Source organism: Odontesthes bonariensis, chromosome 2 (assembly GCF_027942865.1).
Source record: "Odontesthes bonariensis isolate fOdoBon6 chromosome 2, fOdoBon6.hap1, whole genome shotgun sequence".
NCBI lineage: Eukaryota > Metazoa > Chordata > Actinopteri > Atheriniformes > Atherinopsidae > Odontesthes > Odontesthes bonariensis.
In genome coordinates, this window is record NC_134507.1 from 19,393,306 (window position 1) to 19,418,243 (window position 24,938).

A 24,938-nucleotide genomic window follows, 5' to 3' on the forward strand; every position below is an offset into this window, starting at 1 on the left:
CAATGTACAGGAAAGGACTGTATTCATTTGTAAATGTTGTAAAGTCATTGTCATTATGAAAGATATCAAAGAGTAGGCAGTACATTTTACTGACGTTTAACAACAATCCCCCATCATATCACACCTCCATCTAATTTAACTTTACAATCTGACAGTGAAATGGTTTAAGCATCAGTCTTTCCTTACAACATCATTGGGGGTTTCAGTTGAATGCAGTTTCATGCAAAAGCTCTCAATTCACTTCCATCTAAGAATGCCAAATTTAACATAATGACGGCAGGCTATATGTCACATGGCATGTGTGAGTGTGGTCAGCAGTGACAGTTTGTCTGCATCCAGGCCAGTTTTTTTTTTTTTTTTTATCTGTCTGTGCCAGGGGCAGAGTGGGTCCAGATACTGAAGAGTGGCACAGACTCAAACTGTTGCCTCCAGTAACATTATTCTGCTCGTTTAAAGACTAACTTTCTGAGAAAGAAGGATTTTAGTTATTATTTGATCTGCTGTTTAATTTGTAGTTGAATAAATTCATTATTTTACTCTTAAAAAGTCCAGAAAAAAAGCTAAACTACACAATAGCCTAATAAATTCCAAAAACTCAAAGATGGAGGGTTTAATATAACAGAATATTTATTTCTACAGTCTCGTAGCAGACTTTTACATGCTTTTATGTTACAAAAGCATTGTTTTTTTTCATATTGCATTTTCTGCAGCACTCGTGTTTACAATGCTCCGTTTTATCTTCAGTTTGTTTTAATCCCCCAACTTACCTTAATGTCCAGTCTGATCAAATTAGTCAGCTAAATGGGCAGCTGTTCATTCTTTGTTTCAGGTCTGCTAAACCAGCCACTAACTATTCATTATGCAAATGTGTTACATGGTAGGTGTGATTGTTGCAGATGTCTGTTTGTTAACAAGAGTATGCAAAAATTCCCAAGCTGATTTCCAATCAACTTGGTGGGGATTTGCACCTGGGTCAAAAAGCAAAACAGATGAACTTTTAGTACCAATCGGGATCCCTTTGTTAAAAATGCAGCTACACGTTTGGCCTTAGCAGATACTGTGCTTTCTGAGCTCTCTTGGTTTTGTGTGGTTGAGTGTGCATGGTTATATCAGTGCTGCTACATACGGACATGGTATATCAGTTCTTATCAGCATTGATGCTTTATACTTTCTGTGTCTGGCACTGACTCCACTGTTTTGTATTGATTCGCAGGTGTAAAATCTTTTGGGGAATTTGTCGCAGTCCTCACAGAAATTGCACTGCATGACTGTGAGCAGATAAATGGATTTTCTTTCTTTCTTTATCCAATACAGGGTTAATGAACCTATGCAAATGAGTCACCGTATAAATGCTACCTGCTTGTTCTCAGTGGTTAGGACGAGCTAAAGAGCTACGGTGAAGCTGCAGAATCTATCATCGTGCTAATGTGTGACAGCAGATAAATGAGATCTCTCTTAAAAGGACTTTGTCGTTTAGTGCTGTCATCCATCCAAAGGTGGGATAGCCTCATTATTTTTCAGTAATCCATAGTTCCACATTTGACTGGGAAATGTCTTGTTGCTGTTAGAGCAGCAAGTCCCCACCTGCTTGAGCTTTATTTAAATCATGATTGACAGTGAAGTGGAGGCAGAGAACATACCAGAGGACAAACCATTTGGAAAATTTGAAATGCAAATATTTGTTGTGTTTTGATGTTAAATTGTTGATGCACCTTTAATCTAGCTGTGGAACGACTAACACAATGTGCGGTGTGTTTCATAGATGGATAAGTATGCCTTAAATTTGAACGTGTTCATGGCAAATAGAGCCCTCTTTTACAGATGTAATAAATAAAAGTAGTTTAGATTGAAATGATATCCCTGAAGGTAAGTACAAAAAAATCATTCAAAACACTGTTTTACCTTTTAACTGCTTTGAATTGCCAATGACAGTATAACAAGCTGTTTTGGAAGACAACCAAATTTCCATCAGGAGATAGGCATTGTGTTTTTTAATGATAGTTCTAGTTGTTGTATGTCTCCCTCTCACAAGTCTGATCTTTTTTTGCTGGAGCTAGGGTTATGAGTGAGAGACTTAGACTCGTCTGGCTGGGTAGCCAGAAATGTCAGAACATCAGCTGCTGTCTGAAATTCTTGGAAAAATGGCACTTTTTGTTTGGTTCACTGTGAGGAAACAAAACTGAGTTTGTCTGGGTGACAGGGGCGGCTGAGTTCTACATAGTCTGGCTTTTTTTTCTAGCCATAGGAGTGGTTACCTGCTGGTGATTTGATAAAATGTATGTTTAAGACATTTTCCACAGTTGCTTCGCTTTTCAGACACAAGGCTCAGTCCTTCTTATATTTACTGTCTATAGAGTTGAATCATTCCTTTATAGCAAAACAGAGTATGCAAAGTCCAATTCATCACATGCTTCACCGTCTACAAGCACATTTAGACGATATTACTGTTATTGTCGCCGCTGTCGGAAAGTGGCGTTTGTGCAATAAGCATGCTCATCAAAAGCAAAATGTAGAGGGACATGGCTTCATCTTGCTCTTCGTTCGGCATCTTTCTCGAATGCCTGAGTTTTTCATTCACCGCTATACATACTTGGATAATTACCCTTGCCCAAATAAGGAGCATAATCGAATTGATCTCATCATGTACATACAGCTTGAAACTATGTGTCACTGTTGTGTTTTCATGTTTAAATTTTAATAAGGGCTACATGGCGGTGAGATGGTTAGCAGTGTCACCTCACAGCAAGGTTAATGTTGACCTAAATTGACCGTGTGAGTGTGCACGGTTTGTCTGTCGGTTTTGTCTGAACTTGAAATATTCAATACAGATCATGAATGCTGTCTGTGCGTCTGCAGGTTCTTCATGAGCCCTTGATAGACGAGGACCCTGTGTTTATCACCACCTGTACAGAAAGAGAGCTGAGGAAGAGGAAGAAGAGAAAGTTCAGCCTCTGGGTTCGACAGTGCACCTCCACTGGATTCATCTGTCAGGTAGACTCACAGAACCAAAGGGGGTAAACGTCAATCGGCAGCAATAACAGTAGTAATAGTTTGTAAAAGGAGTCAAGAGATGATGTGTGTCAGCCCTGAATGTGTTTAAATGGGCTGCTTTGAAATTCCGTGGTAAAAATATAATATGTTACATCAAATATGAGAGACAGGCTAGTCAAAAAGGCTTTAATGAAAACATCAGAAGCTTCGATCTAAACCAAATTTCTACACTCGGGTTGTTGATGTTGCATTATTTTGCACTGCCAGTTATTGAAATGCTGAGAAGAAGAAAATCACATTTAAAAACTGTTTCACATTGGTAGATATCTATTTAGACAACTGCAAATTTCAATTTTAGAGCTTGATCAAACTTGTCTTTACAGGAGAAATGTTTTTCCTTTGGTCTTGTTTTAGAGCAGAATATCTAGTGAATCAGGTTCAGAGCTTTGTTGTCACATCGCAGCTCGGCAGAGCTGCTCTGCTGAATATCAACCTTGCCCTCGATACACCCTTCCACTCCTACGCTTGCTTATGTAATACCACCGATTAGCCGAGGACCAACTCTGCAGGAGGACTGACAGACCTGTCCAACTCCAACCAATACAGTAGTCATGAAACAGGATAAAACCACATCACCCCAAATATTTACAATTCAGTGTTTATGCTACATATTGTCCAGCATTATTCCTCTAGTAGGCTGTAGGTTATTAAGTCTTAAAACAGTCTTCCAGCCACACACATGCAGCTTACACCAGCACACATGCAAATATTTGCATTGGTATTCTTGACAAGACTTAATGCATTTATCTCAGAGGTGGAGAGCTTGGAGGAGTCTGGATCTGAGACCTCCGCTCAGAGAAGAGAGGTGAATGGAATTTTGATGAAAAATAAAATCGCATTAAAAATTCAACATGTCTTCTAGTGAAACGGTGTCCTAGTTACTCAGTCAGATCATTAACCTTGAGGGAAAATAACTCAGATTCCAGGCGTCAGAGTGATAACGTATGCTTCGTTTGTTTTTAATCTGTTTTTCTGTTGGTGTATTTGTTTTGTTCCGTGATTTATTTCTTTAAACCAACGCTTAGCAATTTTTTAATGGCTGATTTGATTTATGTTTAAGGTCTGACCCGTGGCTGATTCTGATTTTCAGTATGACAAATCCAATTGACAGCATACAGAATCACTTCTTTATTTTTTTGTTTTTATTGAAAATGTGGTTTTGTGATCAACTGTGCCAGGTTGGAGGGCCTTTTCTCTCTATCACTGCAAATCTAAAAATAAAGTGTTCCAGGTTACTAAACAGAGGTATTTGTGCAAAAATAAATTAATTACAGTATATTCCTGTTTATGCATTTACCAATGCACCAGATAACAGGACAGTTTTTCTTTTTCTTTTTTTTTTGTTTCTTTTTTGCATCAAAGAGTAAATACCTCAAAGTACATCAAGTAACTTCTACTTCTTCCCTATACAATACAACATTGTGAAGGTATACCACTACACTGTATTTTGCAGGCTGTGTTGGACCACAACTTTCTGAGATAATTAGGCTAGTTTATTTTTGACTAGATCAGAGGAGACAGCCACACACAACAGGACTGAGTGAGCTGCCAGCTGTCATGCAGACTGTTAAAAATTGATCAGTCTCATCTATTTTATATTTTGCTGTCAGTATCATGGCTTCCATGTGAGACGCTACAGTCGGTAAACTTGTGTATTTTAAGATAAAAAGTAAGCTTTGCCTGTTGTGATGTGATTTATTTGTTTTAAAATAAATCTGAGCTATCAGAGCCAGATCTACTGATCACCTGACAAAGCAGGTCACACTAAACAATTATCTAAAAGGAAACAGTGCAGCTCTGAAAACTCAACATCCTGAAGTACGTACAGTGAACCATGGCTTTAACCATGATTAATGAGGACAAGATAAAGAAGAAAACACACAAAAATGCACAGATCAACCACAAAATTAAAACCACCTGCGTTAGATTGAATAGGTTACCTTGTGCTAGTTAGACACTTTTGAAAAATTGGAGTCCTTGAGAGATGAAGAGGTCGGCAGCAGATAATTTAAGTCCTGTAAGCTGCCAGGTGGAGCCTCCGTGGATCTGACTTGTTTTATTTTTTCAGTCAGACTGAGAGCAAATGCCTTAACAATTTTATTTATTTTTTTTTATTGTGGCAAAGCACATTGTTCTGCTGAACAGGGATATGTCAGAAATTAGAGTTACCATGAAGGTTGTGTTTGGTTTGCAGCGATATTTAAGAAGATGGTACGTGTCTAATTACTGTTTCCCAGCAGAATATTGCCCAGAGCATCTTATCATGTCATCTCGCTTCCTCTGCTGCTGCCAAGCTAAACTGCACACATAGAAAACGTGGCTTGTTAAAACAGGCCATTTTCTCATACTGCTCCCATGGTTCAGTTTGGAAGCTCTTGTGCCCATTGTTGGTCATAATTTAGTTAAATTGAATTAAGAAAAAAAAAAGGAAAACAATGAGAGCTCCTTTTGAGAGAAGTAATGAGTGCATAAACTTTTTATTTTATTTTTTAACAGTACCGACAATCAAGATAATGGAATTACAGATTGTTTTTTTGGAAAGGTGTCAAAAGTGGTTTAGGTCCTGTCAAACGGATATCTGAATGAATGAATAGCATTTATTGTCATTACACCTTACAGCATAACGAAATTACAGTTCCAGTACACCCATCCGGACAGACAAACATGAAAAACAGACAGGGGAGACAGGTGACCATGGCCATGCGCTCCTTGCGGTGCGCTGCCAGGAGAAAAAGGGCACGCAGCTCATTGAAGAGCGCAGCCGCTCCTTTAATAAGAGAAAGAAAGGACCCACATTAGGTGAGAGGAGGAGAAAAAAAAATCATACTTCACCCTTTATCAGGATACAGTTTGAGATCGCAAAAAAAACCTCAGCACAAAAAGCAGCACATACGCACAACATCATTAAGCAATGGGACCAGTGAAGAGGTGAGGAATTGCGTGTGTTATCAATGAGCATGTGTGTGTGTGCATGTGTGTGTGTTCAATAAGTCTGCGCAGAGTGTATTTATCAGGCGATTGTCCTTGACAGAGTTGGAATATGTCAGCCAGTTCAACAGTTCTCACAGGAGTCGCAGGAAATGATGCCATGATGATCGGAAAGACGATCACTTACTTCTAGGAAAAAGAAACCATTCAAACATGAGAAGCAGATGACCCATGATATGGAAACACACATGGGAAGAGACAGACACGAGAGCAGAAGACATGAGGAGAAGTTGAGTCTGGAAGACTAGCAGTTTTCACAGCTTCATGTCTGACAACCTGTTACTGACATCTTTAAAAACTGTAGTCGCACAACACGTACATACTTTTTATCCACAGCTCTCTAACTGAACAGACATTTCTGTATTTGAACGCTTAATAGACAAGGAGATGGCTGAGTACAAATTTAACGATACCCCTGGAAAATGACCAAAGAACAAGAATACAACATTGTGATTTAAAGGCTTTTTACTGCACAGAACCCATAAATATATTAATGTCAGGCATACAACTACATACACTGCAGGGGAAGTTTCCCTCTCCTGCCTGGACATACGCCAGAATTACATTAGTGGACAGAGGAGCGACGCCAAACAGAATGTTAATTTGCCCATTTCCTTTTTCTTTTAGTGAAACTGTTTACAAAATACGAATCGATTAATTTAGCCATGCACGTTATTTCTTGTAATCCCATATCTCCTGTGTAAAAACAAAGAGTTATATGGAAAAAGCATCTCAGACGCTTGTCGTTTAAAGCCACATTCCATTATGCATATCCATTTAACAAATAAGCATAAGTCTTCATAGTGACTGCAGCCACTTGGCATTAACCCGTAATGCCAGTCTGTTGTACGCTGACGTGCATCCCCACTGAGTCTAAACAAACTGTGTCAAGCGACAGGGGGGAAAAAAATCAAAGCAATAAAATGAGTTAGTGAAGCGAATCAATGAGATCCCATTAGCTATTGCTCCACACAGATACACAAACATATGTATACACACACACTCACAGATGCACAGATTGACCACTTAGTCTAATAGCTGCAAGTCAAACTCGGACACCAGCTAATCAGGCTAACGCCAATCACCTCAGCAGATATTTATACATTTCTATTTTTCATACTTGATAATGGCTTCCTTTGGAAATCGAACACTGCATCATGTTTCCTTTGAAACTTACAAGTGGAAGGAGCTCAGATAGTTTTTTGGGGTGCTGTAAATAGTCACACGCACAGCGGATGCTCAGCAAAAAATTCCCTGTAAAATTTAGAGCTACCTCGAACTATTAAAACTTCTTGGTCAGAAAACAAAACTTTTTATGAGTACATTGTTGCTCTCTTGAGGAAACACTTTTTTTTTCGTTTCTAAATCAGGGCAAAAATGTAATTTAGGGAATTGCTGTAAAGCTCATTAGCATGTTATGAGCACTGCAGTTCAAACACCAAAGTACCCAGCTCAGTGGTGCAACAACTGTAGTGACTTTCTTTAGACTTATGTTGTAACTTTTCCAAGATATTCAACCATTTACTGCAAAAGAAAAGAAAACTAAAACATTTGATATTAATCCACAGATATTCTTAGCTAGTGTCTAACCGAGTTGAAAATGTTCTCTTTGATCTGCCACAGTATCCACAGTTCTCATTCTAGCTGATTCATTTTTCCATTAAAACACAGGAAAATTAGTTTTCTCTCACACAATGTAACTCTCTAAGCCAACAGACTTGAGCCAGACTCCTCCAAATGATAGGGGTACCATCGCATGCCCCACCGAGCAGGATTATTATTATTTTTTTACCTTGTTTGTATGTCCATATTTTGTGAAGCAAAAATACAAATGTCACATTGATGTGTGTGTGGGAAAGCCTTGTTGCGGCACAACTGTCTCTATGGGAGTTTTTCCTAAAATAGCAATAGTTCAGGACAGAATTTGAGTGAAATTGGAGTCTGAGTGACACAGTGTTGTATCACATCACCGTGGAAACCTGAGCTGCCACTTAGAGATTACAGATGATGGACATTGAGTAATTAATGTTTATTTACAAACACATTGTAAGATTCAGCTTGTAATTTTTAGTATTTAGTAAGTGATAAAGAGAGTTTAAGGATAGTTTAAGCAATCCCACTGCAATTTCTCCTGGAGTTGCATAGTCTAGTTAAGTTACTGTATTTTGGGGGGCAGTCTCATTTTATACAGGGCACAGGGGGAGAACAGCAACTGTCTTTATCTGGAGTTAAACTGGGTACATTGTATACAATGATCAGTGCCTTAAAGTATAGGCCATAAATCATGGAAATGTTTCACCTGCAATGACTGTGAAAACCCGCAATGTCTTACACAAAGAAATATGTCCAGGCTCGCAGCTTCCAAAAAAAACAAGATTATTAGATGAATTGTCAAAAAAGGAATTGGCTTGTGACGCCACCTTAAAGGAAAAAAGCAAAAAGCACACCTGGAGAAATGGCCAGCTGTATCCTAATCTACATCCTCTTTAATCTTGGCAATGGAGACGGGAAGAATTAGTGGCCACATAGGTGGGAAATATATCATGGCAAAAAAAAAATGCCAGAGACATCTCACAGGGTAATTTTAATACACCAAATATTATCCTCTGATACGCATTTTACTATAAACTTTTTCATGGATCCAAGTAAATTTGTTCTTTTTAACGACTTTAAAAAAAAAGAATGTGCTTGAACGAGAATTGCAATGACATTTGCTGGTTTTGTATCCGTTTTTCTGTAAATGTCCTATCTGGTTTCGCCCACTCTGCAGATCTCAGTCCATCTGAAAGAGGGACAGGGCACAGACGGTCTGGCCACCTTGAAGAACAAACCTCAGCTCCACAGTCTCGTTGCCAAGCAGCTGTGTCAGAATATTTCTGGCAAGAACACCATCATCTTCACAGGCCCATCTATCACGAGCCTCAGCCTTTTCAGTGAATTCAGCAAACAAGGTATACAAGTGGACAATGGAATCACTGATCTGTCCCCTGCTTTCTCCCCCCTCTCTCTGTTTTTGCTTTGATTTTTAATCTCAATCCTCATCTCATTCCTCCACCATTTTTATTTTTTTTTTAATCTGTTATTTCTAAGGGTGGTTCAATGATGGTTTAAACATATTCACTTTCATGACTTTCAGTGAGCAGATGGGAGTTTATTTCACTTTATTTGCATGCACCTCATGTCCACTGACTCTTTCCCCGGTAAAACTTGTCAATATCGATATTTTCCACCTCTTGAACATTAATCATAGCAACCCTGGAACAAGCTGCAACTGTTGTCAGGCAACTAGCACACTAAATAAAGGATATCCGAGGGAGTGTTTAGCCTTGTAACAGCCGAAAGAAAAAAACAAACAGAAGGTAAAGTGAATACTTTCCTGATTAGCTATGACACTCGAGAACTAGAAGGAGGCTTTACAGAGAGGAGCCACACTCAGAAAATGGGGGAACTGAGTCAATAATGGAAATGTTTCTTCCATTTAAGTTTAGAGGGACGTGGAGGTGGGAGTCAGGCCAACCAGAATGACCAAAAGCAAGCAATATATAACAATAACAGCTTGAACATGCCTGGGTTCCTTCACTCCTACGCTCAAGACAAGAGCCCAAGAAGGGTTAGAATTTTTGGCAGAAGTGGAGGGCATGAAAATAAAAGGTCAGAAAAACGGGTGAATCAGGAAAGGTGGAGAGAACAATTTATCTCCAGCTTAATTTGGAAATTCAAGTTTTTACATCCCACTTTTTATGAAGGTTTTTTTCACTTAACAATTCCAAAAGGAAGAGCACTTTTGTGCCAAGTACAAAAAAAAAAAAAAAAAAGAAGACCCGAGATATAATCAGCATTTCATCGGTTAAATTAGGTGAGGCTATCGCAAGATGTTGAAAAAATAAATAAACAAAAGAAAGTGTGTGTGAAGTGATTTTTCTCTCAAACTTATCTTGCAGGATTAATCAGCAGAGTTAATTACTCTGCATTATTCTGCTGCGCTCGCTGTGGACGCACACACATGAACTACATAGATAGACATCCTTTTTCAAATTGAGAGCACTGACAAATCAGCTGCAGTCAGCCACATAATTGTTTCGCCACAGCTCATCTGTGTTAGAAATGAAGAGATGGCGAAGTTAGAGCTGTGAAAGAGATAAACAGTCCAAACAGTTTTTTTTTTCTACAAACCAGCAGCAGACTTCATGAAAACCACAGAGATTATCTTCATTTAACTGACTGATTATTTTCTCAGTTAATGGTTGAGTGCTTGTTCCATACTGTACTATAATGACTAAAATGCCCATTGCAATTATTCAAAAGCCTTACTGATATAAACAGTTATATTTTCATTCACTCAAAAGTGCAAAAACCAGTCAAGAAAAAAACATGGAAATCACCCAGTTATTAAAAGGGTGTCGAGTTAATGTTCTTCCAATCAGCAGAGCAGTTGCTCCAGCCTGTTTATATACAAATACAGTCAAGCTTCCAGAGTTGTTTGTACTAACAGGAAAGTGTCCTGCTGTGCTGTTTCTCTTGCGGTGTTTCTCCAGATATCTATTGTTGTGGTTTGCTTAGCACCAGGAAGAGCGACTGTACAGGCTTACCGCAAAGCATGTTGGTCTGTGGCTCCACGCCAGCGCAGCGTGGCCAGTCACGTGTGATGATGAAAGGCAGCATGTCTCTGATCGGCTGGTACAACAAGGGACACTTCAGGTTCCTCACCAACGCTTATTCCCCAACAAAACAAGGTACCTAAGAGATTAAGCTCCCCAAAGCATTTTGATGTGGTTCTAAACTGATCTTACTTCTGTGATTGATAAAACTGGAAAGGTCTTGATTTTAAGAATTTTAGACGTCTCCTTTTTGTGCACGCTATACGCAATACACAACAACTTTGGACTGTGGTTAATAATGGTAATGATAAAGGATTTTCTGTGAAAATTAGCTTCACTGTAATTTTAAAAATGCTCGTTACAGTCCGCAGAAATTGGTTCATCATTAAACATTCCTGTCAGGGAGAACCACTGAGGGCTTCTAATCCATGATAATCCATTTTCAGGAGGGGACAGGATCATGATCTGCTCCTCCTCGTACAGCATAATCCGCTCTTGATTAAACAGTTTAGTTAGGTTTTAAAGCTTGTTGAGTGTGTGTGTCTGTGCTCTGTGATGGAGTGTGGAAGTGAGGCCTCAGATCAGTTAAACTGTTATTATCTAGCATTGATTTTCTTTGCTGTGTGTGTATGTGTGTGTGGGGGGGGGGGGGATTGCATTAAAAAGAGTATAGTTCACAATCCTGACATTTATTCATTATATAGAATATAACAAAACATAACTGGACTAAAATGAATAACCGTTTTATAGATAGTAACTAACGTCACTATAAACAGCATGGTATTTCATTGGTAGATACTGTTTGTTTTAACTCCATTCCTCTCTCTTAACAAACACTCTTGAAAGTTCCACCTTCTCCAAACTCACTCCAAAATTCCAAATAGTCAAGCCTAAAATCTTCCACTGAGGCTCGTTCAGATGCATACAGAACCAGCCATACTTGACCTCTTACGCATTTTTTTTCTTGTTGATTTTGTTTTTTCTGAAACAAAGCAGCCTTATAGGCATCAAAGAACGTTGAGACCAGATAAAGACAAGCAACAAAACAAATGCGATGAAGCTCACATCTGGGCCGCCCACGTCATGCTTTTTCTTGTTTCGTTTTCGGCCAGATGACCACAGACTCTAGAAAAAATCTGGTTATCTCAGCGGGATCTGTGGTTTCTCACGCGTCACGCTCTGTTTTGGTCTGTGTCTTCATGGCAGGTATTATCATTAAGAGGAAAAGTGGGGAGATCCCGTGTCCCTTGGCTGTGGAGGCCTTTGCGGCGCACCTCAGCTACATCTGCAAATATGATGACAAGTACAGCAAGTATGTGCAACATTGATGAAATTGTGGTTGATTCAAGATGATACAGCAGTTTTTGAGATAAAATATTATGCCTCAAGAAGTTTTTTTTTTTTTTTTTTTATTGAAAAATGCTTGTTCTCTTGCAAACAAGAATCTGTGTCAGATAGAACTTACTCTTGCTGTCTCAATAAACATAGGTTTTCCAGATACTTCTTCAAGGCTACTATATGGAGCCCATTTATATGACACTAGAAAAAATGGATTATGTAACTCAGACTGAAATTTTACAAATCCAGCTTCTCAAAACCAGACTAACTCACCCAGATAATGCAATTGAATCACTGTCTATGCTCAACTAGATGAAAATGGGCCTACGCATGCTTCAAAGCAAATCTGAGTATCCCACTGCTGTTTAAACTTAGGAGCTCATGCACAGGATAGATGCAGATATCTGCTGAGTCCACTCAAACTTGGGAAAAACTTATAACATTTCTGTCATGTAAACTGATTTGGTTCCAAATGAAAATTGTAAGTGTGCTATTTTTTTTCTCAAACAGGTACTTTATCTTCCACAAGCCAAACAAGACCTGGCAACAGGTGTTCTGGTTGACCATAAGCATTGCCATCAACAACGCATACATCCTCTACAAGATGTCCGACGCCTACGCGGTGAAACGCTACAGCCGAGCGCAGTTCGGAGAGAGACTGGTCAGAGAGCTGCTGGATCTCGACGACTGCTCCCCCACACAGTGAGGAGGAAGAGGAGGAGGCTGATGAAGACAGAAGGAGCGCACAGCAAAAACACACAAACACAATCCCCACATAATCATTTACACAGCTCAGTTGTACAGACTACTCAGTCTGTGTTTATGTGATAATACTGAAGCAGTGCCAAGCCCTTGTCTCTCTTCTTATATTTCCTTTTCTTTTTGTAGCCCTGTAAATATTCACTAATACACAACTACACTCTACACAATATTTATGATTCATGGGACAATTCATCTGACTCAGCTGCAACTATTAACCACACAGATTTACTAAAGATTTGTCAACAGGAGATGTTTCTCGAGCAGAGATGGAGGACGGAACAATGAAACAAGGAAGATTTCACTTCTAAACGATGTCACCTTCAAGTTTTAAATCATATCCGTGTGAAATTATTCAAAATAAGCCTGAATAAGTCTCCTGTGCAAGTATTCAAACATCACACAAGTCGGGCTAAAAGGCTACATTTTACTCAATATTTGCATTCTGCAAACCCCTGTGACCCTGTAACGAAATCTTAGTAAACAAGACACTCTGCATGCGTCAAGAATCTGGATTATGATGTTCTCTTGTTCGATGTGAAAATGATTCCTGCTGTGGCAGAGCTATGAAAATTAGTTTGTGTGTATGTGTTTAGCAAGTTGAACTGCCATTTGTGTGCGTGACATTGAGGATGTAAATGTCTGGCTCTTGTGACCCCAATGTGTCATGTTGCTTTGCACTGTCTTTGCCAGAAGAAGACAGTCAGTTGATGTGAAGCCGCACACAGCAGTGTGTCACCTACAGCAGCTACCCGACTCAAAAGAGCCCAGACGAGAAAGTTGTAAAGCCCCAGCTCATCTTCTGTACCGCCTTTATTACCTCATAACATTTTTATGTGCATGCAGAATCAGGACACAGAAAAGGTTTTCATGATCTTTAACAAGCGCAAATCCAACAGCAAATTCCATCTACTAATGGCAGAAAAACTCATCAGATTCTCCTGCTTTTTAGGTAACGGTACTTCAGCTTTGCAGGGCCGAACGTGTCCAAAAGCTCCAGTGTTGCTAGGCAACAACTACAGTCTTGGCCAGTGTGAATGGTTTGGATAGTAATGTGTTTCACCATTTACTATTGAAACAGTGAGTAAGAAATGAATCATGGGTGTCTTATAGGTGGCTTATTGGAAACAAATCTTGATGTTTATGAAAGGCTTTGAGACTGAGTATATAAACAAGACGACACCTTATGTTTTTAACTATGACAGCTAAAGTAATAATACCTGTGTGTGAGCACACTGCAAACTATTAAAAAATCTTTAGGAAAATCATTATCTCGCTTTCCAACCCTCAACCTTACAACACTGCTGTCTGTGGCTTTAAGATGGTCTCCTTTACTTTGCTCAAGACGGTATACAGTCAGCATATTATTGTCATGCTGGAATCGTGTTATGAAGATTTTACATGGAACATTTTGGCGTGTGCTTGCTCTATTAGCATGGTTTGATGTGTGAATAGACTTTACTGTAATATGACGGCATCTGTTGAGTGATTCGTTGGCCAGACTCATGCACTTTCCCCCATCACAGTCTTGCACTTTGAGAAGAGTAAAGTTAGCAACGTTGTTTATTAGCTTATTCTTTTGGTTTTGACCAGAAATAAAACGATAATCTACACTGCTCTCATTGACCAGATCTGTAAATATAAGTACATAAATGAGATGGATAATATATGTGAAAGTACACCAGTGAAATAAGGTTGAAAATTAACGACTAACCAAAACAGGAAGGATTTCCACTGTAGATTTAGAGTGCAAGTGTGTCTGTGTGTGTTTTGTTTACAAATGACAGCGTATACATCCATAATCACTCTGTCACTGAGACTCAAGATTGTGATTTTTTTGTTTTGTTTTTGTTTATTTATCTTTTTCACTAATCCAAAGCGTTATTGTTGTTGTTATTACTCTTGTGCGTGTGAACCACTGGATGTTGTCATGTATTCAATCACTGTTCACTTCCAAAAGTGACACTGTTTATCTTAGGAGGCACTTCTGTCATGTGACATGTTTGTCAACTCTTGATTTTAATACAATATTTGATATCAACACTTTACATAGTTGTTATGATAGTTGGTCTTCAGTTGACTGCAGCATATTAACGTGAAGTAGCAGTTTCTACTGTTAGGGTAGAGTGTTCACTCTCCCGCCACTCTGCACACCTAAGAGGTGAAAAAAACTAAAGGACTGAAGCATTGGGCATGACTCTGTCCACATTTTCAATTTGCATATAAAAGCTGAAATGCCATTCATCTTCAAGAAGTCCAAAGACTATCCTCCAATTAAACTGTGCAAGATGTTTTGTTTGACTGCATGTGTGCCAACTTTTTCTACAGTGGTTTCATTGTTCCCAACTGAATAGATACTGCCACAAGCAAATTACTAATATTTACACTACAGAGTAGTGGAGGGAGGTGCACATTGGTTCAGATTTTTATCTGGCCATTTTCTGCATGTTGAAATTTGGAGGGAAACCAGAGCTTTTTCAACAACATGAGGTTGATGTTTTTCTACAATTTGCATCTTTTATGCTTATATGATCACAAACGTGATATCAGTGTACTAAAACACTTTGGAGTACAAATAATGTCCCTGCAGCTTAATGAAAAGTCAGAAAACTCTAAATTATTCTAGACTTTTTGGTAGCTCCCAAAACTTCGTAATAATGGGTCGAGCTATTATTTGTAATTGTAAATCTTTGTTATTTCCTCAAAAAACAGGAAACATTTTGACAGAGCTGTAGTCAATCCACACATGTTGGCATTGAAACATATTGATAAGTACCTCCCAAATCAGAAACAAACTGAAGAATCTGAGGCTGCATCCCCTACAAAGGCTAATACCTAATTTTGCCATTTTAAAGAAAGTGAGCCAAATCTGCCCCAAGACTTTATCCTCACTTCTTATGAGATAAACACTCCAACTCATCCACCAAGATAGAAAGACGGCACTGGAAACATGCAGGAGTTCTCTTTCCTTTCCACCATTTTAAATGATCATATAACATAATGTAGAAGCAAGAATCCATCATGTTAAAGTCAGAGGAACCAATTTCTCCACTGAGACTCACCTCAGAGAGCCTTAATGTAATCATGTGTGCCAGCAAGGCACGTTGTAGTCTGGGGAAAGGCTGTGGGTGCGTTCTAAGAGAAGCAGCAGCAGAGGAGGCAGGTTTATGAAGAGTTGTATCATAAAAAATTAAATCTAGGACTACTTTACAAATTGGGGAAGAAGGGTTAACTTACAATCGTATCCTAAAGCATACATTTTTCCTCCAAGATGAGTATTTGTGCAAGATGTGCATCAGACCTGCAGCTGAATTGAATGCCACACACATCTTAAGATGGCACTGACCAGGGATGTGTGTAACATCTGCAGAGGTTGTCTGTAGTGCTTATGTCACTGCTTAGAACACAAAAGAGGAAATATTATTCACAGGGGACTCTGCAAACCCACGGTTGCTTGGCAACAAATTATATATGAGAGGCAGTAAAAAAGACGCAGCTTTAGAAGTTTTTCCACCCTTACCTTAGAAACATTATCATCCCTGCAGCAAAGAGGGAGCAGAGCAGCTTCATGTCTCCTTTTTGAGATCATCCTCCCTCTTTTCCTATTTAGTTCATTAAAGGGCTGTGTTGTACTGTAGCCTGTGATGAACAAAAACTTGGAGTCATTTTAAATTCTCAGGTTGATCTGATGTGATTTCAGAAACAGAAATATCATCCAGTCACTCAGCTCAGCCCACTCTATTGTTTAGATATATATCAGATGTATTTCTACAGTGCCTTTTCTTCTCAGTTACTCTTGTCATTGCAGTGGTTCAGTGCACTTGATGTCCTGAAACTTGAGTTCATGTAAATAACTTGAACAAATCAGACTTTAATAAAAGGAAAAGCCTGTCCTGCATGTTGTGAACAATAGACTAGAGGAATGAATCATCACTTCCACAGAGGAGATATAAATGCTGAAAGTGTTTTGTGCTGCCATGTTTCCTCTTTCCATTGGTGCACTGACTCAACCTGAGTAATAGTACACTGGGAGTCAGTACTACATTCATAACTGTTGAGATTTTTGAAACACTAAAATGCCTGAATTGACTCACTTGCTCAATGGGTAACTTTACCTGTTTCTAAAATATAAAATAAATCAATAAAGATTGCAGTAGTGTTAGTTTCATTTTTGGTTTTATTAGGTAAAAACGTATTTCTTTAACTTTCTTGAGGTGTTGAAAAGAATCACGGAGAGACGTTCGAGGCCCATCGAAGTCAGAAAACTTGATATCCCACTGCCATGTTTATCATAAATAAAAAATGTGCAAGGAAATAGGCCACTTTGATGGGTCTAACTGCAGCAGTGTGGACGTTTTTCTTCCTTCACTGCTAGCAGAGGTGTCAAATGCAGTCTTTTCACGTTCATCAATTTATGTGTGCATGAGACAAAACAAGATGAAAGATATATATTTGTATCTAATTCAGATATATCTGCTTACTATACAATGATGCCAATCAGACTATTGCTATTGATTGTGTTGTGGAAATGGTACTTTGTGTCTAAGATATTGTCCACGTTTTCGGTGTGCTCTGTGTTCCAGTGTGCCATCTCTGTAAGGTGCTTTAAGGATGACAGTCATTATGGGTGAGACATTTGTCTTATGAATCTCAATAATAATCTTTGGATGTTTTCAAGAGTTTGAAAATACAACCTCAGGGCTTCACAAGGATGTAATGTGAAATATATTCACTAATCAAAGTGTAATGTATAAAGTCAGCTGTTTCTATGACCTTCTAAGGTGCTCTCGTAACAATGTATGCAGAAGTGTATTAGATTTGTTATAGTTAATAGCTCAAAAATAATAAGCAAGAGTTATTAAACTAAAAATGCCCTTTGGAGTTAGTAGATAAATGTCAGGTATCAAACTGTGGCTCAATGTATTATTCCAAGTTACAATGGCAGCATCAGGATGTGGGCTAAGAGGGGCCAGATGGGTGTGTGTATGTGCATACAATGCTAGATTTTAAATCTTCTAAATCTGTCATTAACTTTTAGTTTGACAACTAAAAGGCTGCTTTTGCCTTTGATGGTAGAGTGTTCCTGTTCATAGAGAGGGGCCGTATGAAAGTTACTGGAAAGTGTGAAAGTTTACATATCCTCCCTATGACTTGTAAAAAAAACACTTGCTCCCCTTCAAGATCTCAAAAAATAGAACTTACACTCTGCATATGACGACAAATGTTACAAATCACACCAAATTACTGGAGAAGATACAAATATCGTAAAAAAAAAAACAAAAGTAAATTACATTCTGACTCCACATCTATCCACTTTCACACACTCCAAATGCAAATTTACAGTGTAAAATTGTTTTTCTGTATTCAGATTTTTTTTTTCTTCCTTTTTTAAAATCTAATAGTATAAATGTCTCAAAAGTTTGTGTTATTGTGTGCTGGAGGCTTTTCTGCACTGTAAAAAGGAAAGCAGATTTGCTGTTGGCCTCTGACTCACTAAAATAGCCAAACCTGTGAGTTAGCTTACAGAGCCAGCCTGCTACACAGACAGCTTATTGCTGAGATACAATAATACTGTCCTTTCCCCACTGTATGAACTGACTTATAAAGGCCTCACTCTGCTGTGTGGCTCTCTCTGTTACTTGTGTGCTTATCCGGCTCCTTCTCTTCCCGCCAAGAATTGATGTTAATGTGAAGTATGTGCGTGTGGAATCTGTTTTTCCTCATTATTATTTTGCTTTTGGTTTTAAAAGTAACCAAGGCTCGAAAGTGAGTTTCTCACAGGAATCTATCTCTCCCTTCATCCGCTAATAATTAAAGCTCTGTACATCCACCACCAATTTACACAACAGTATCTAATAAATGTTTCTAATTCAGAAAACCTGCCCCACTGAGAGAATTATTGTGTTAATGGGAGGTATTTCATGTGTTGAACTTCTACTGAATGGAGAAAGAAAATGGGAAAGTTTCATAGTTGTACTGTTTTACTCACAGAGTCGATCAATATCATAAACAAAATAGAAGGGGCTTGTCTGTTAGACAAAAGGCATTGTTATCTTTATCTATTTTAAGATTTAATTCTAGTATTTTGTAGTTTTTATTGTTTCACAGAAATCCTTCATTTGCATGGCTTTGACAGAGAAACAGAGCAGTGCAAAGGAGACACACTGTGATGAACCAATCCATTACGTGCTGTTTTTGCCTTAGTAAAGTCATCCAACTCACTGTCAGCCTCAAGCTTTCAAAATATTTGACCAGACTCAGGCTTTACTCATAAATTCTTGCATAAATTGCTCAGTGGAGGTTGCAGCCATGAAGCCCCTGCAGCAACATTTCAAATGTTAAATACTGACTTGACTGATGAAGACAGAGTGGAGATGCAGGAATGGGGAGACGTGAGAGGCCTCTCCTCTTCTAGATTCAAACAAAGCAATACCCTCCCCACATCAGCCGGTAGGCATTTGTAAAGTTTGCAAGGAAAGAGAAACGAGAAGAAAACCCACAAAAACAGCACAGATCTTTTCTACACGTCACAAAAAAAGCCCATAGTGTTATAAAGGCTTTCTAAAACTACCGCCAATTTCAAATGGACTTGTTGTAACAGTTAATGCCATGTTTAAAGGACAAAATGTAAGTAACATTACTTCTATCAGTTTCCACTGACAACTATGCGAACAAGTCTGTGTGTAATGAAATGACATTAAATGAAAAAGTACTTTATTTATCCCAAAGGGAAATTATACAAAGACACAACACTAATTTTACAATAAATTATCAAATAAACAGCACAGAGTAATAACACAATATGCAGACAGACAACACAAAGGCCCCAAGTTTGTAAATGCACTTTTCAATTTGAGTTTCATTAACTTTTTGAGCTCATTACAACAGAAAAAATGGTTGGAAATGTGCACACTTCTTCAGATTTTAACATGGCTACCAAGACAACTGAAAAGGTCCGTTATGACAAATCTTCATGGAGTTTGATCTGCTGGGAAAATCACAAGGACGGTCCAATTGTTTTATCTCTATGCTTCAGCCATTGTCAACGTAAAAAAAGTAAATGTAATGTCAGTTCAGACCAGTAGAGAGCAGCAAACCACAACTTCGCCCTTAACTTTAACCAACAGCCTATTGATCATTCACTAAAGATAAATGAATTATAACTGGTCTGAGCACCAAATTGAGACTATGTAATTGAATTATTTTTGTGCCTTATTGATGGCATACTCCATAACAGACTGTCTGGCTGACCTCCTTAAACTGGGGGTAACTTAACCTCCAGGAAGAAGTGGTTTGGCAAAAATAGTGGCATGTTTTCCCATCTGCAGAGTTCAAGAAGCTTTAAAGGAAAATATTATTTCTGCCTCTGACTGTGTGTGGTGCAGCGTTAGTGTATGTGTATAGAAAGTGATGAAGAATGGACCAGGCTTGACTCTCTGCCTTCCTGAAAGCAAGATTCATAATGATTTACACAGAACTGAGAAGCCTGTGGAGAAGTTACACAATTGAAAGATCAATAGAGCCGAGCACCGGGCACCGGGCAGCAGCTTGTCTCTGGGGTTCACACAACCATCAAGAGCTGACAAACAGGAGAAGTCTGATTAGTGGAGGCAAAGACTGGTGGAAGGTCACACTTCAGTGGAAGTGGCTGCAGTCACGCCCAAACTTGTAACAGCAAGTTTTATGCTGTTAATTTTAATCTGCAGTGAGTGAAACTGATTGTATCGCCTCGTCCAGTTTTTAATATTTTTGTTCATTTATTTTTTTCGTTTTTTTTTCAACAGTGAAATAACCAAAAAAGGAGTAGTGGTGAGAAAAGAAGCAGTTGTGAAAGGTCAAGTATCTGGAGAAGAACTCATATAATCTACTTAAAGAAAAGTAGCAACACTGAAGTAATGCTAACTGATTGTATATTGTTGCACAATATAGTGGTATTGAAATACATTAACTATACGAAAGATAAACATGTTCACTCAAAATCACCCATTTCAGTAACTCACATGTTTGTCATATGATGTATCAAAAAAAAAAATTCTGATTCTTTTTCTGTCTGCACACAATACTCCACAATATCAAAGCACAGACAGGTTTGTTTCTTGCTAAGATGTTGAAAATAAAAGACCAAATTATTTCACAATATGCAAGTATTGTAGTAGACATGATACAGTTTAGTCAGTGGCCCTTAGGATCTAGAATTTGACACTAGTTGACCTGTGAACAACTCAGTACAGTGGACATGATTCAGAAAAGCACATGCCCACTGTGGACATTGTATGTCAGAGTGAAAATAAAGCCTTGACGTCATGAGAACTGTGAGACAGATTTGACTTTGTCAAAACTGGGGAGGTAGAAAACAAAATCTTACTTGATCTGAAAGAATATTGAATTTGGCCACAACTTCGAACAGTGAGGATGGAAGAAAGGCACCGAGCGTCACCTATTTTTTCCTATGACAGGGAGTGGTTAGCTAATAAGAAAAAAGGGACAGTTAGGTGCATAAAGATGTAGAACAACCTCAGGATCTCAGCAAAAGCAAAGATTTTTGACACATTATGACCGTGGTCCAAATCTGAAAGAAAAAGAGAAGAACTGGAAATGATCCTTATAGATATAAGACTGTATCAAACATGTGACATAAAAACACAACAATATAACTGAAGACCTTTAACATTATTGGGGAATTTAAATGTGTTCTTTAGCTCTACTATACAATTCACAACTTTAACACTGTGTAATAATCCTTGAGTTTCTAGGTAATTCTATGTATGTAACGTTTTTTCCATTACTCACTTCTTTTATTCTTACTTCTATTGTTTGTAATCCTGTCTTTACGTTCATTTGCTCTCTGTTCAAAACACTGTGAACTTCCTTGTGACAAAAAAATGCATTCGAGATTATAAAATTAGCCTTGCCTAACACTGCACTATAATACATTCATCTGCAAGCATTACTTAAGGGTGGGACTGATCACAGTGATTTGAAAGACTGGAATGTTGCTTCATCCATTGTGCTATTTTAGTTAACTATGAGAGCTAGCAGATACAATACATGTGGCGATGTAAACAAAATATTTGCCTCTAAAGTATGTTTTTTTCACTTTGAAAAAATCAATCAAACATTTCAAAGCAAGCACATTAAAAAGCCATTCTTCACAGTGAATTAAATTAGTTACAAACAAAACAATAGGAATTAAAAGTGCAACGTCACTCCATGTCTTCAGGTGAGTGCGAGGCATAGGCATTATATATAGCAAGCTGAGTAGTGAAGGTGGAACTCACCAGATACATATGAGTCTGAATGCAAAATGTTCTGAACTGCACAGTGAATGTGACACCGAGTAAAGAGAACCCAGCAAAGGGGTGATATAACCATGTGTTTGACATAAGCTGACATTTATCACTCTGAATACCTTGTAACAAACCACCTGCTCATCTACTAAGTGAGGACAAAAATAACTTTACAATAACTGACACAAAATGTGTGTCCTGAGGTGCAAGAAAGTAAATCTAGAAAATATATGTGACATGTTGTGTGAGCAGTGCAGGACAGTGGCCCAAGACTGTGCCTGATACAGAAGAAAGAGCATGCAGAAGGAGGTTTTTAAAGCTCTTATCGGCATTGTGCTGTAAGAATTGTTCCACTATCCGGTAGCTGATAGCTTTTTGACTGGGTAGGAGCCTGGGCAGCCCATTGTCCTCAAAGGTTTTGAGAGACACAGAATACTGACTATCGATGAGTAAATCAAGTCTAAGATTAAATCTGTCCACATTCTCTCCCAAAGGCAGAAAATACGTGAATAACAGGAGTCAAAGAACAGAGCTCTGAGGGACACCAAAAGAAAATAGTGGAGAGGAGTCAGAAATATTTTTTACAAATGGGGTTATAATCTCTCAGATTTCAAAAGTACTGAAAACAAAGAAACAACATCCATTCAGCTTCTTTTCTAGAGTAAAAAAATATTCATTAAGTATCAAAATTATTAAAAGATATGTGAAGATAATATAGAAACAAAAGATGCTTTTCCTTATATCATTGTTGCCAGTTAGCACACCTGTTTCCTCTTACCTGATCACTTAAACAGTACTTAAATCTCCAGTTTCTCTCCCTTCACCTGTAAGACTTCTGTTATGTCACAGTCTCGTTTCCTGATCCTTCTAGCTGTGAATTTATTTTCTTATTATTCTCATCATCATCATCACCATCATTATGGTCTCCTTTAGAACCTTTGGGTGATTTTGAGTTTTGCCTTTTATTTGAAACTTGTTTGTTATTTCATGGCTTTTTTAAAGACACTCTCTGAATATAATCTAAAGTCAAACATGACTGGACGATATAGAACAAAAAGAATACTTTAGAAAGAAAAACTAAGAGTGCACTCAAAGACAAAAACCACTTCAAACAACAGAAAAATGTGTTTTACAGCTGCTGTCACACTGGTATGCTATTCCTCTTGATCACTTTGGCTCACAGACTTAACATTAAAATTGCAATTGTCATTAAATGGGGATCATAACTCTCCTGCGTGTTTTTTAAAAATGACATAACTCTTCTAAAACATTTTCTGTTTTATGTTTCAGAACTTCATTGTGTCCGAAATGGAGCAATTTATACCAAAAATATAAAGTACTCTGACACCAATTTAATTTCTCTGATCAAAAAGTTGAGATGATTTTTCAAGGGGTAATTAAGCCTTGAAATGAGTTTTATACAAATCTGTTTTTTTGTTTGTTTCTTTGGGTTTTATTTTTTTTATATATTAGTACAGTATTTTGAGGAAAACATTTTTCAATTTTTCAGGCAAAATGCTGATTTGTGCTTTTTAAATTCCAGTTTGGGTAATAACTAACTGGGGAAACAACACTCATTTGTGTATATATCCAGAACATCTATTTGTAGTGGTGAATGTAGAGTATTATACAAACAAGAATTCCCTTTGATCTTCCAGTGATATATCTGTATCATATATATAACAAATTGAAGGAGTTAGAGCTTCAAATACAAAGCAGTTATGAGGAGTCCTGGCAATAAGAGGAGCAAATATCTGCTATATGGGAATGTTCATCAATGTCCTCTTATAGACAGTGAAAATCATTCACTTACTGTCCATAAAACTACAAGGTCTCATTTCTGTTTTGGAAATCTTGTCACATCAGATCTAAGCCCATGGTTTTCTCTGTTTGCATCTCGGGAAAATATATTCTCACCCCGTTTAATGAATGTCATGTACTGTACTTCCTCTCTGCTGCCTGTACCTTTCTAACCCTAACCCTGGCAAACCATACCATAACAAGCCTGGTCACGTGGATGCGAACGTTGCCACACCATGGCATAATTTGGCTAATCTCGTTGTTCCAGTGCTTAATATTTGCCCACATTGTAATATTGCCCAGTAGGGCTTTATATCCAATGACACTGAAACCACATCTTCTGCATTTGGAAACTGAACCAAGTTTCATCTACAATTATCAGAATGTGAGTTGTTTTTGGGATTCAGAGAAAAAATGTTTTGAAAATATGAAGAATATTATGAGCCTTACGCAAGGACTAGTTATTGGCAGGTGTACTTTTGTGCCAAAATATGTGCAGTTTGCTTGAATGAATGAGAAATTCATCCATCCATTTTCTATATCCGCTTAATCCAATTTAGGGTCGCGGGGGGCTGGAGCCTATCCTGGCTGTCATTGGGAGAGAGCCAGGGTACGCCCTGGACAGGTCGCCAGTCCAATGAGAAATTTAATTGTGACTAAAAAACAGACAGTTGAACTTGTGTTTTGAAAGAATTCACCAGGAATACCTGTATTTCTAGCACTCAAGTACGGACAGTTTTTCAACTGTATATTATGAATCGTTAGTCATCAGAAACACAAAAGTGAACTCACAATGGTGTTTCGTGAGAAAACACTTTGGCAAGTTTATAACCTCTGTCTCCACAATGTCTGGAGTCTCCACCCATCCTATGTGTACAAGGTTATGACATTCTCAGCCCACACTCTTCTAATCAAGCTCTTAACCCTGCACACTCACACCTCTGCTCACACCTCTACTGTAGCTCGATATGTTGTAATTGGAGGTCCAATTGCTATATTCACGCATTTCTTTTGTTATCTTGCCTCCGGAGGTTAGTGTCGTGTCACGAGGCGTCCCCTGTGGATAGACGTGCCATTGTCCTAAAAGCATCTTTTTTTGATGGGATGAGCGAAATCA

The 24,938-nt window shown here is 38.2% G+C and overlaps 1 protein-coding gene across 1 annotated transcript in view; it reads left to right on the plus strand.

The window, feature by feature from the left end:
• Positions 1-18,612, plus strand: part of pgbd5 (piggyBac transposable element derived 5) — a 28,722-nt gene extending 10,110 nt beyond the window's left edge. Inside the window, exons 3-7 of the mRNA XM_075478460.1 lie at positions 2,857-2,991; positions 8,810-8,990; positions 10,575-10,772; positions 11,844-11,949; positions 12,486-18,612. Of these exons, the coding sequence (XP_075334575.1) occupies positions 2,857-2,991; positions 8,810-8,990; positions 10,575-10,772; positions 11,844-11,949; positions 12,486-12,681 (816 nt within the window). The 3' untranslated portion in view covers positions 12,682-18,612. The remainder of the gene's footprint in view (positions 1-2,856; positions 2,992-8,809; positions 8,991-10,574; positions 10,773-11,843; positions 11,950-12,485) is intronic.
• Positions 18,613-24,938: the final 6,326 nt, after the last annotated feature.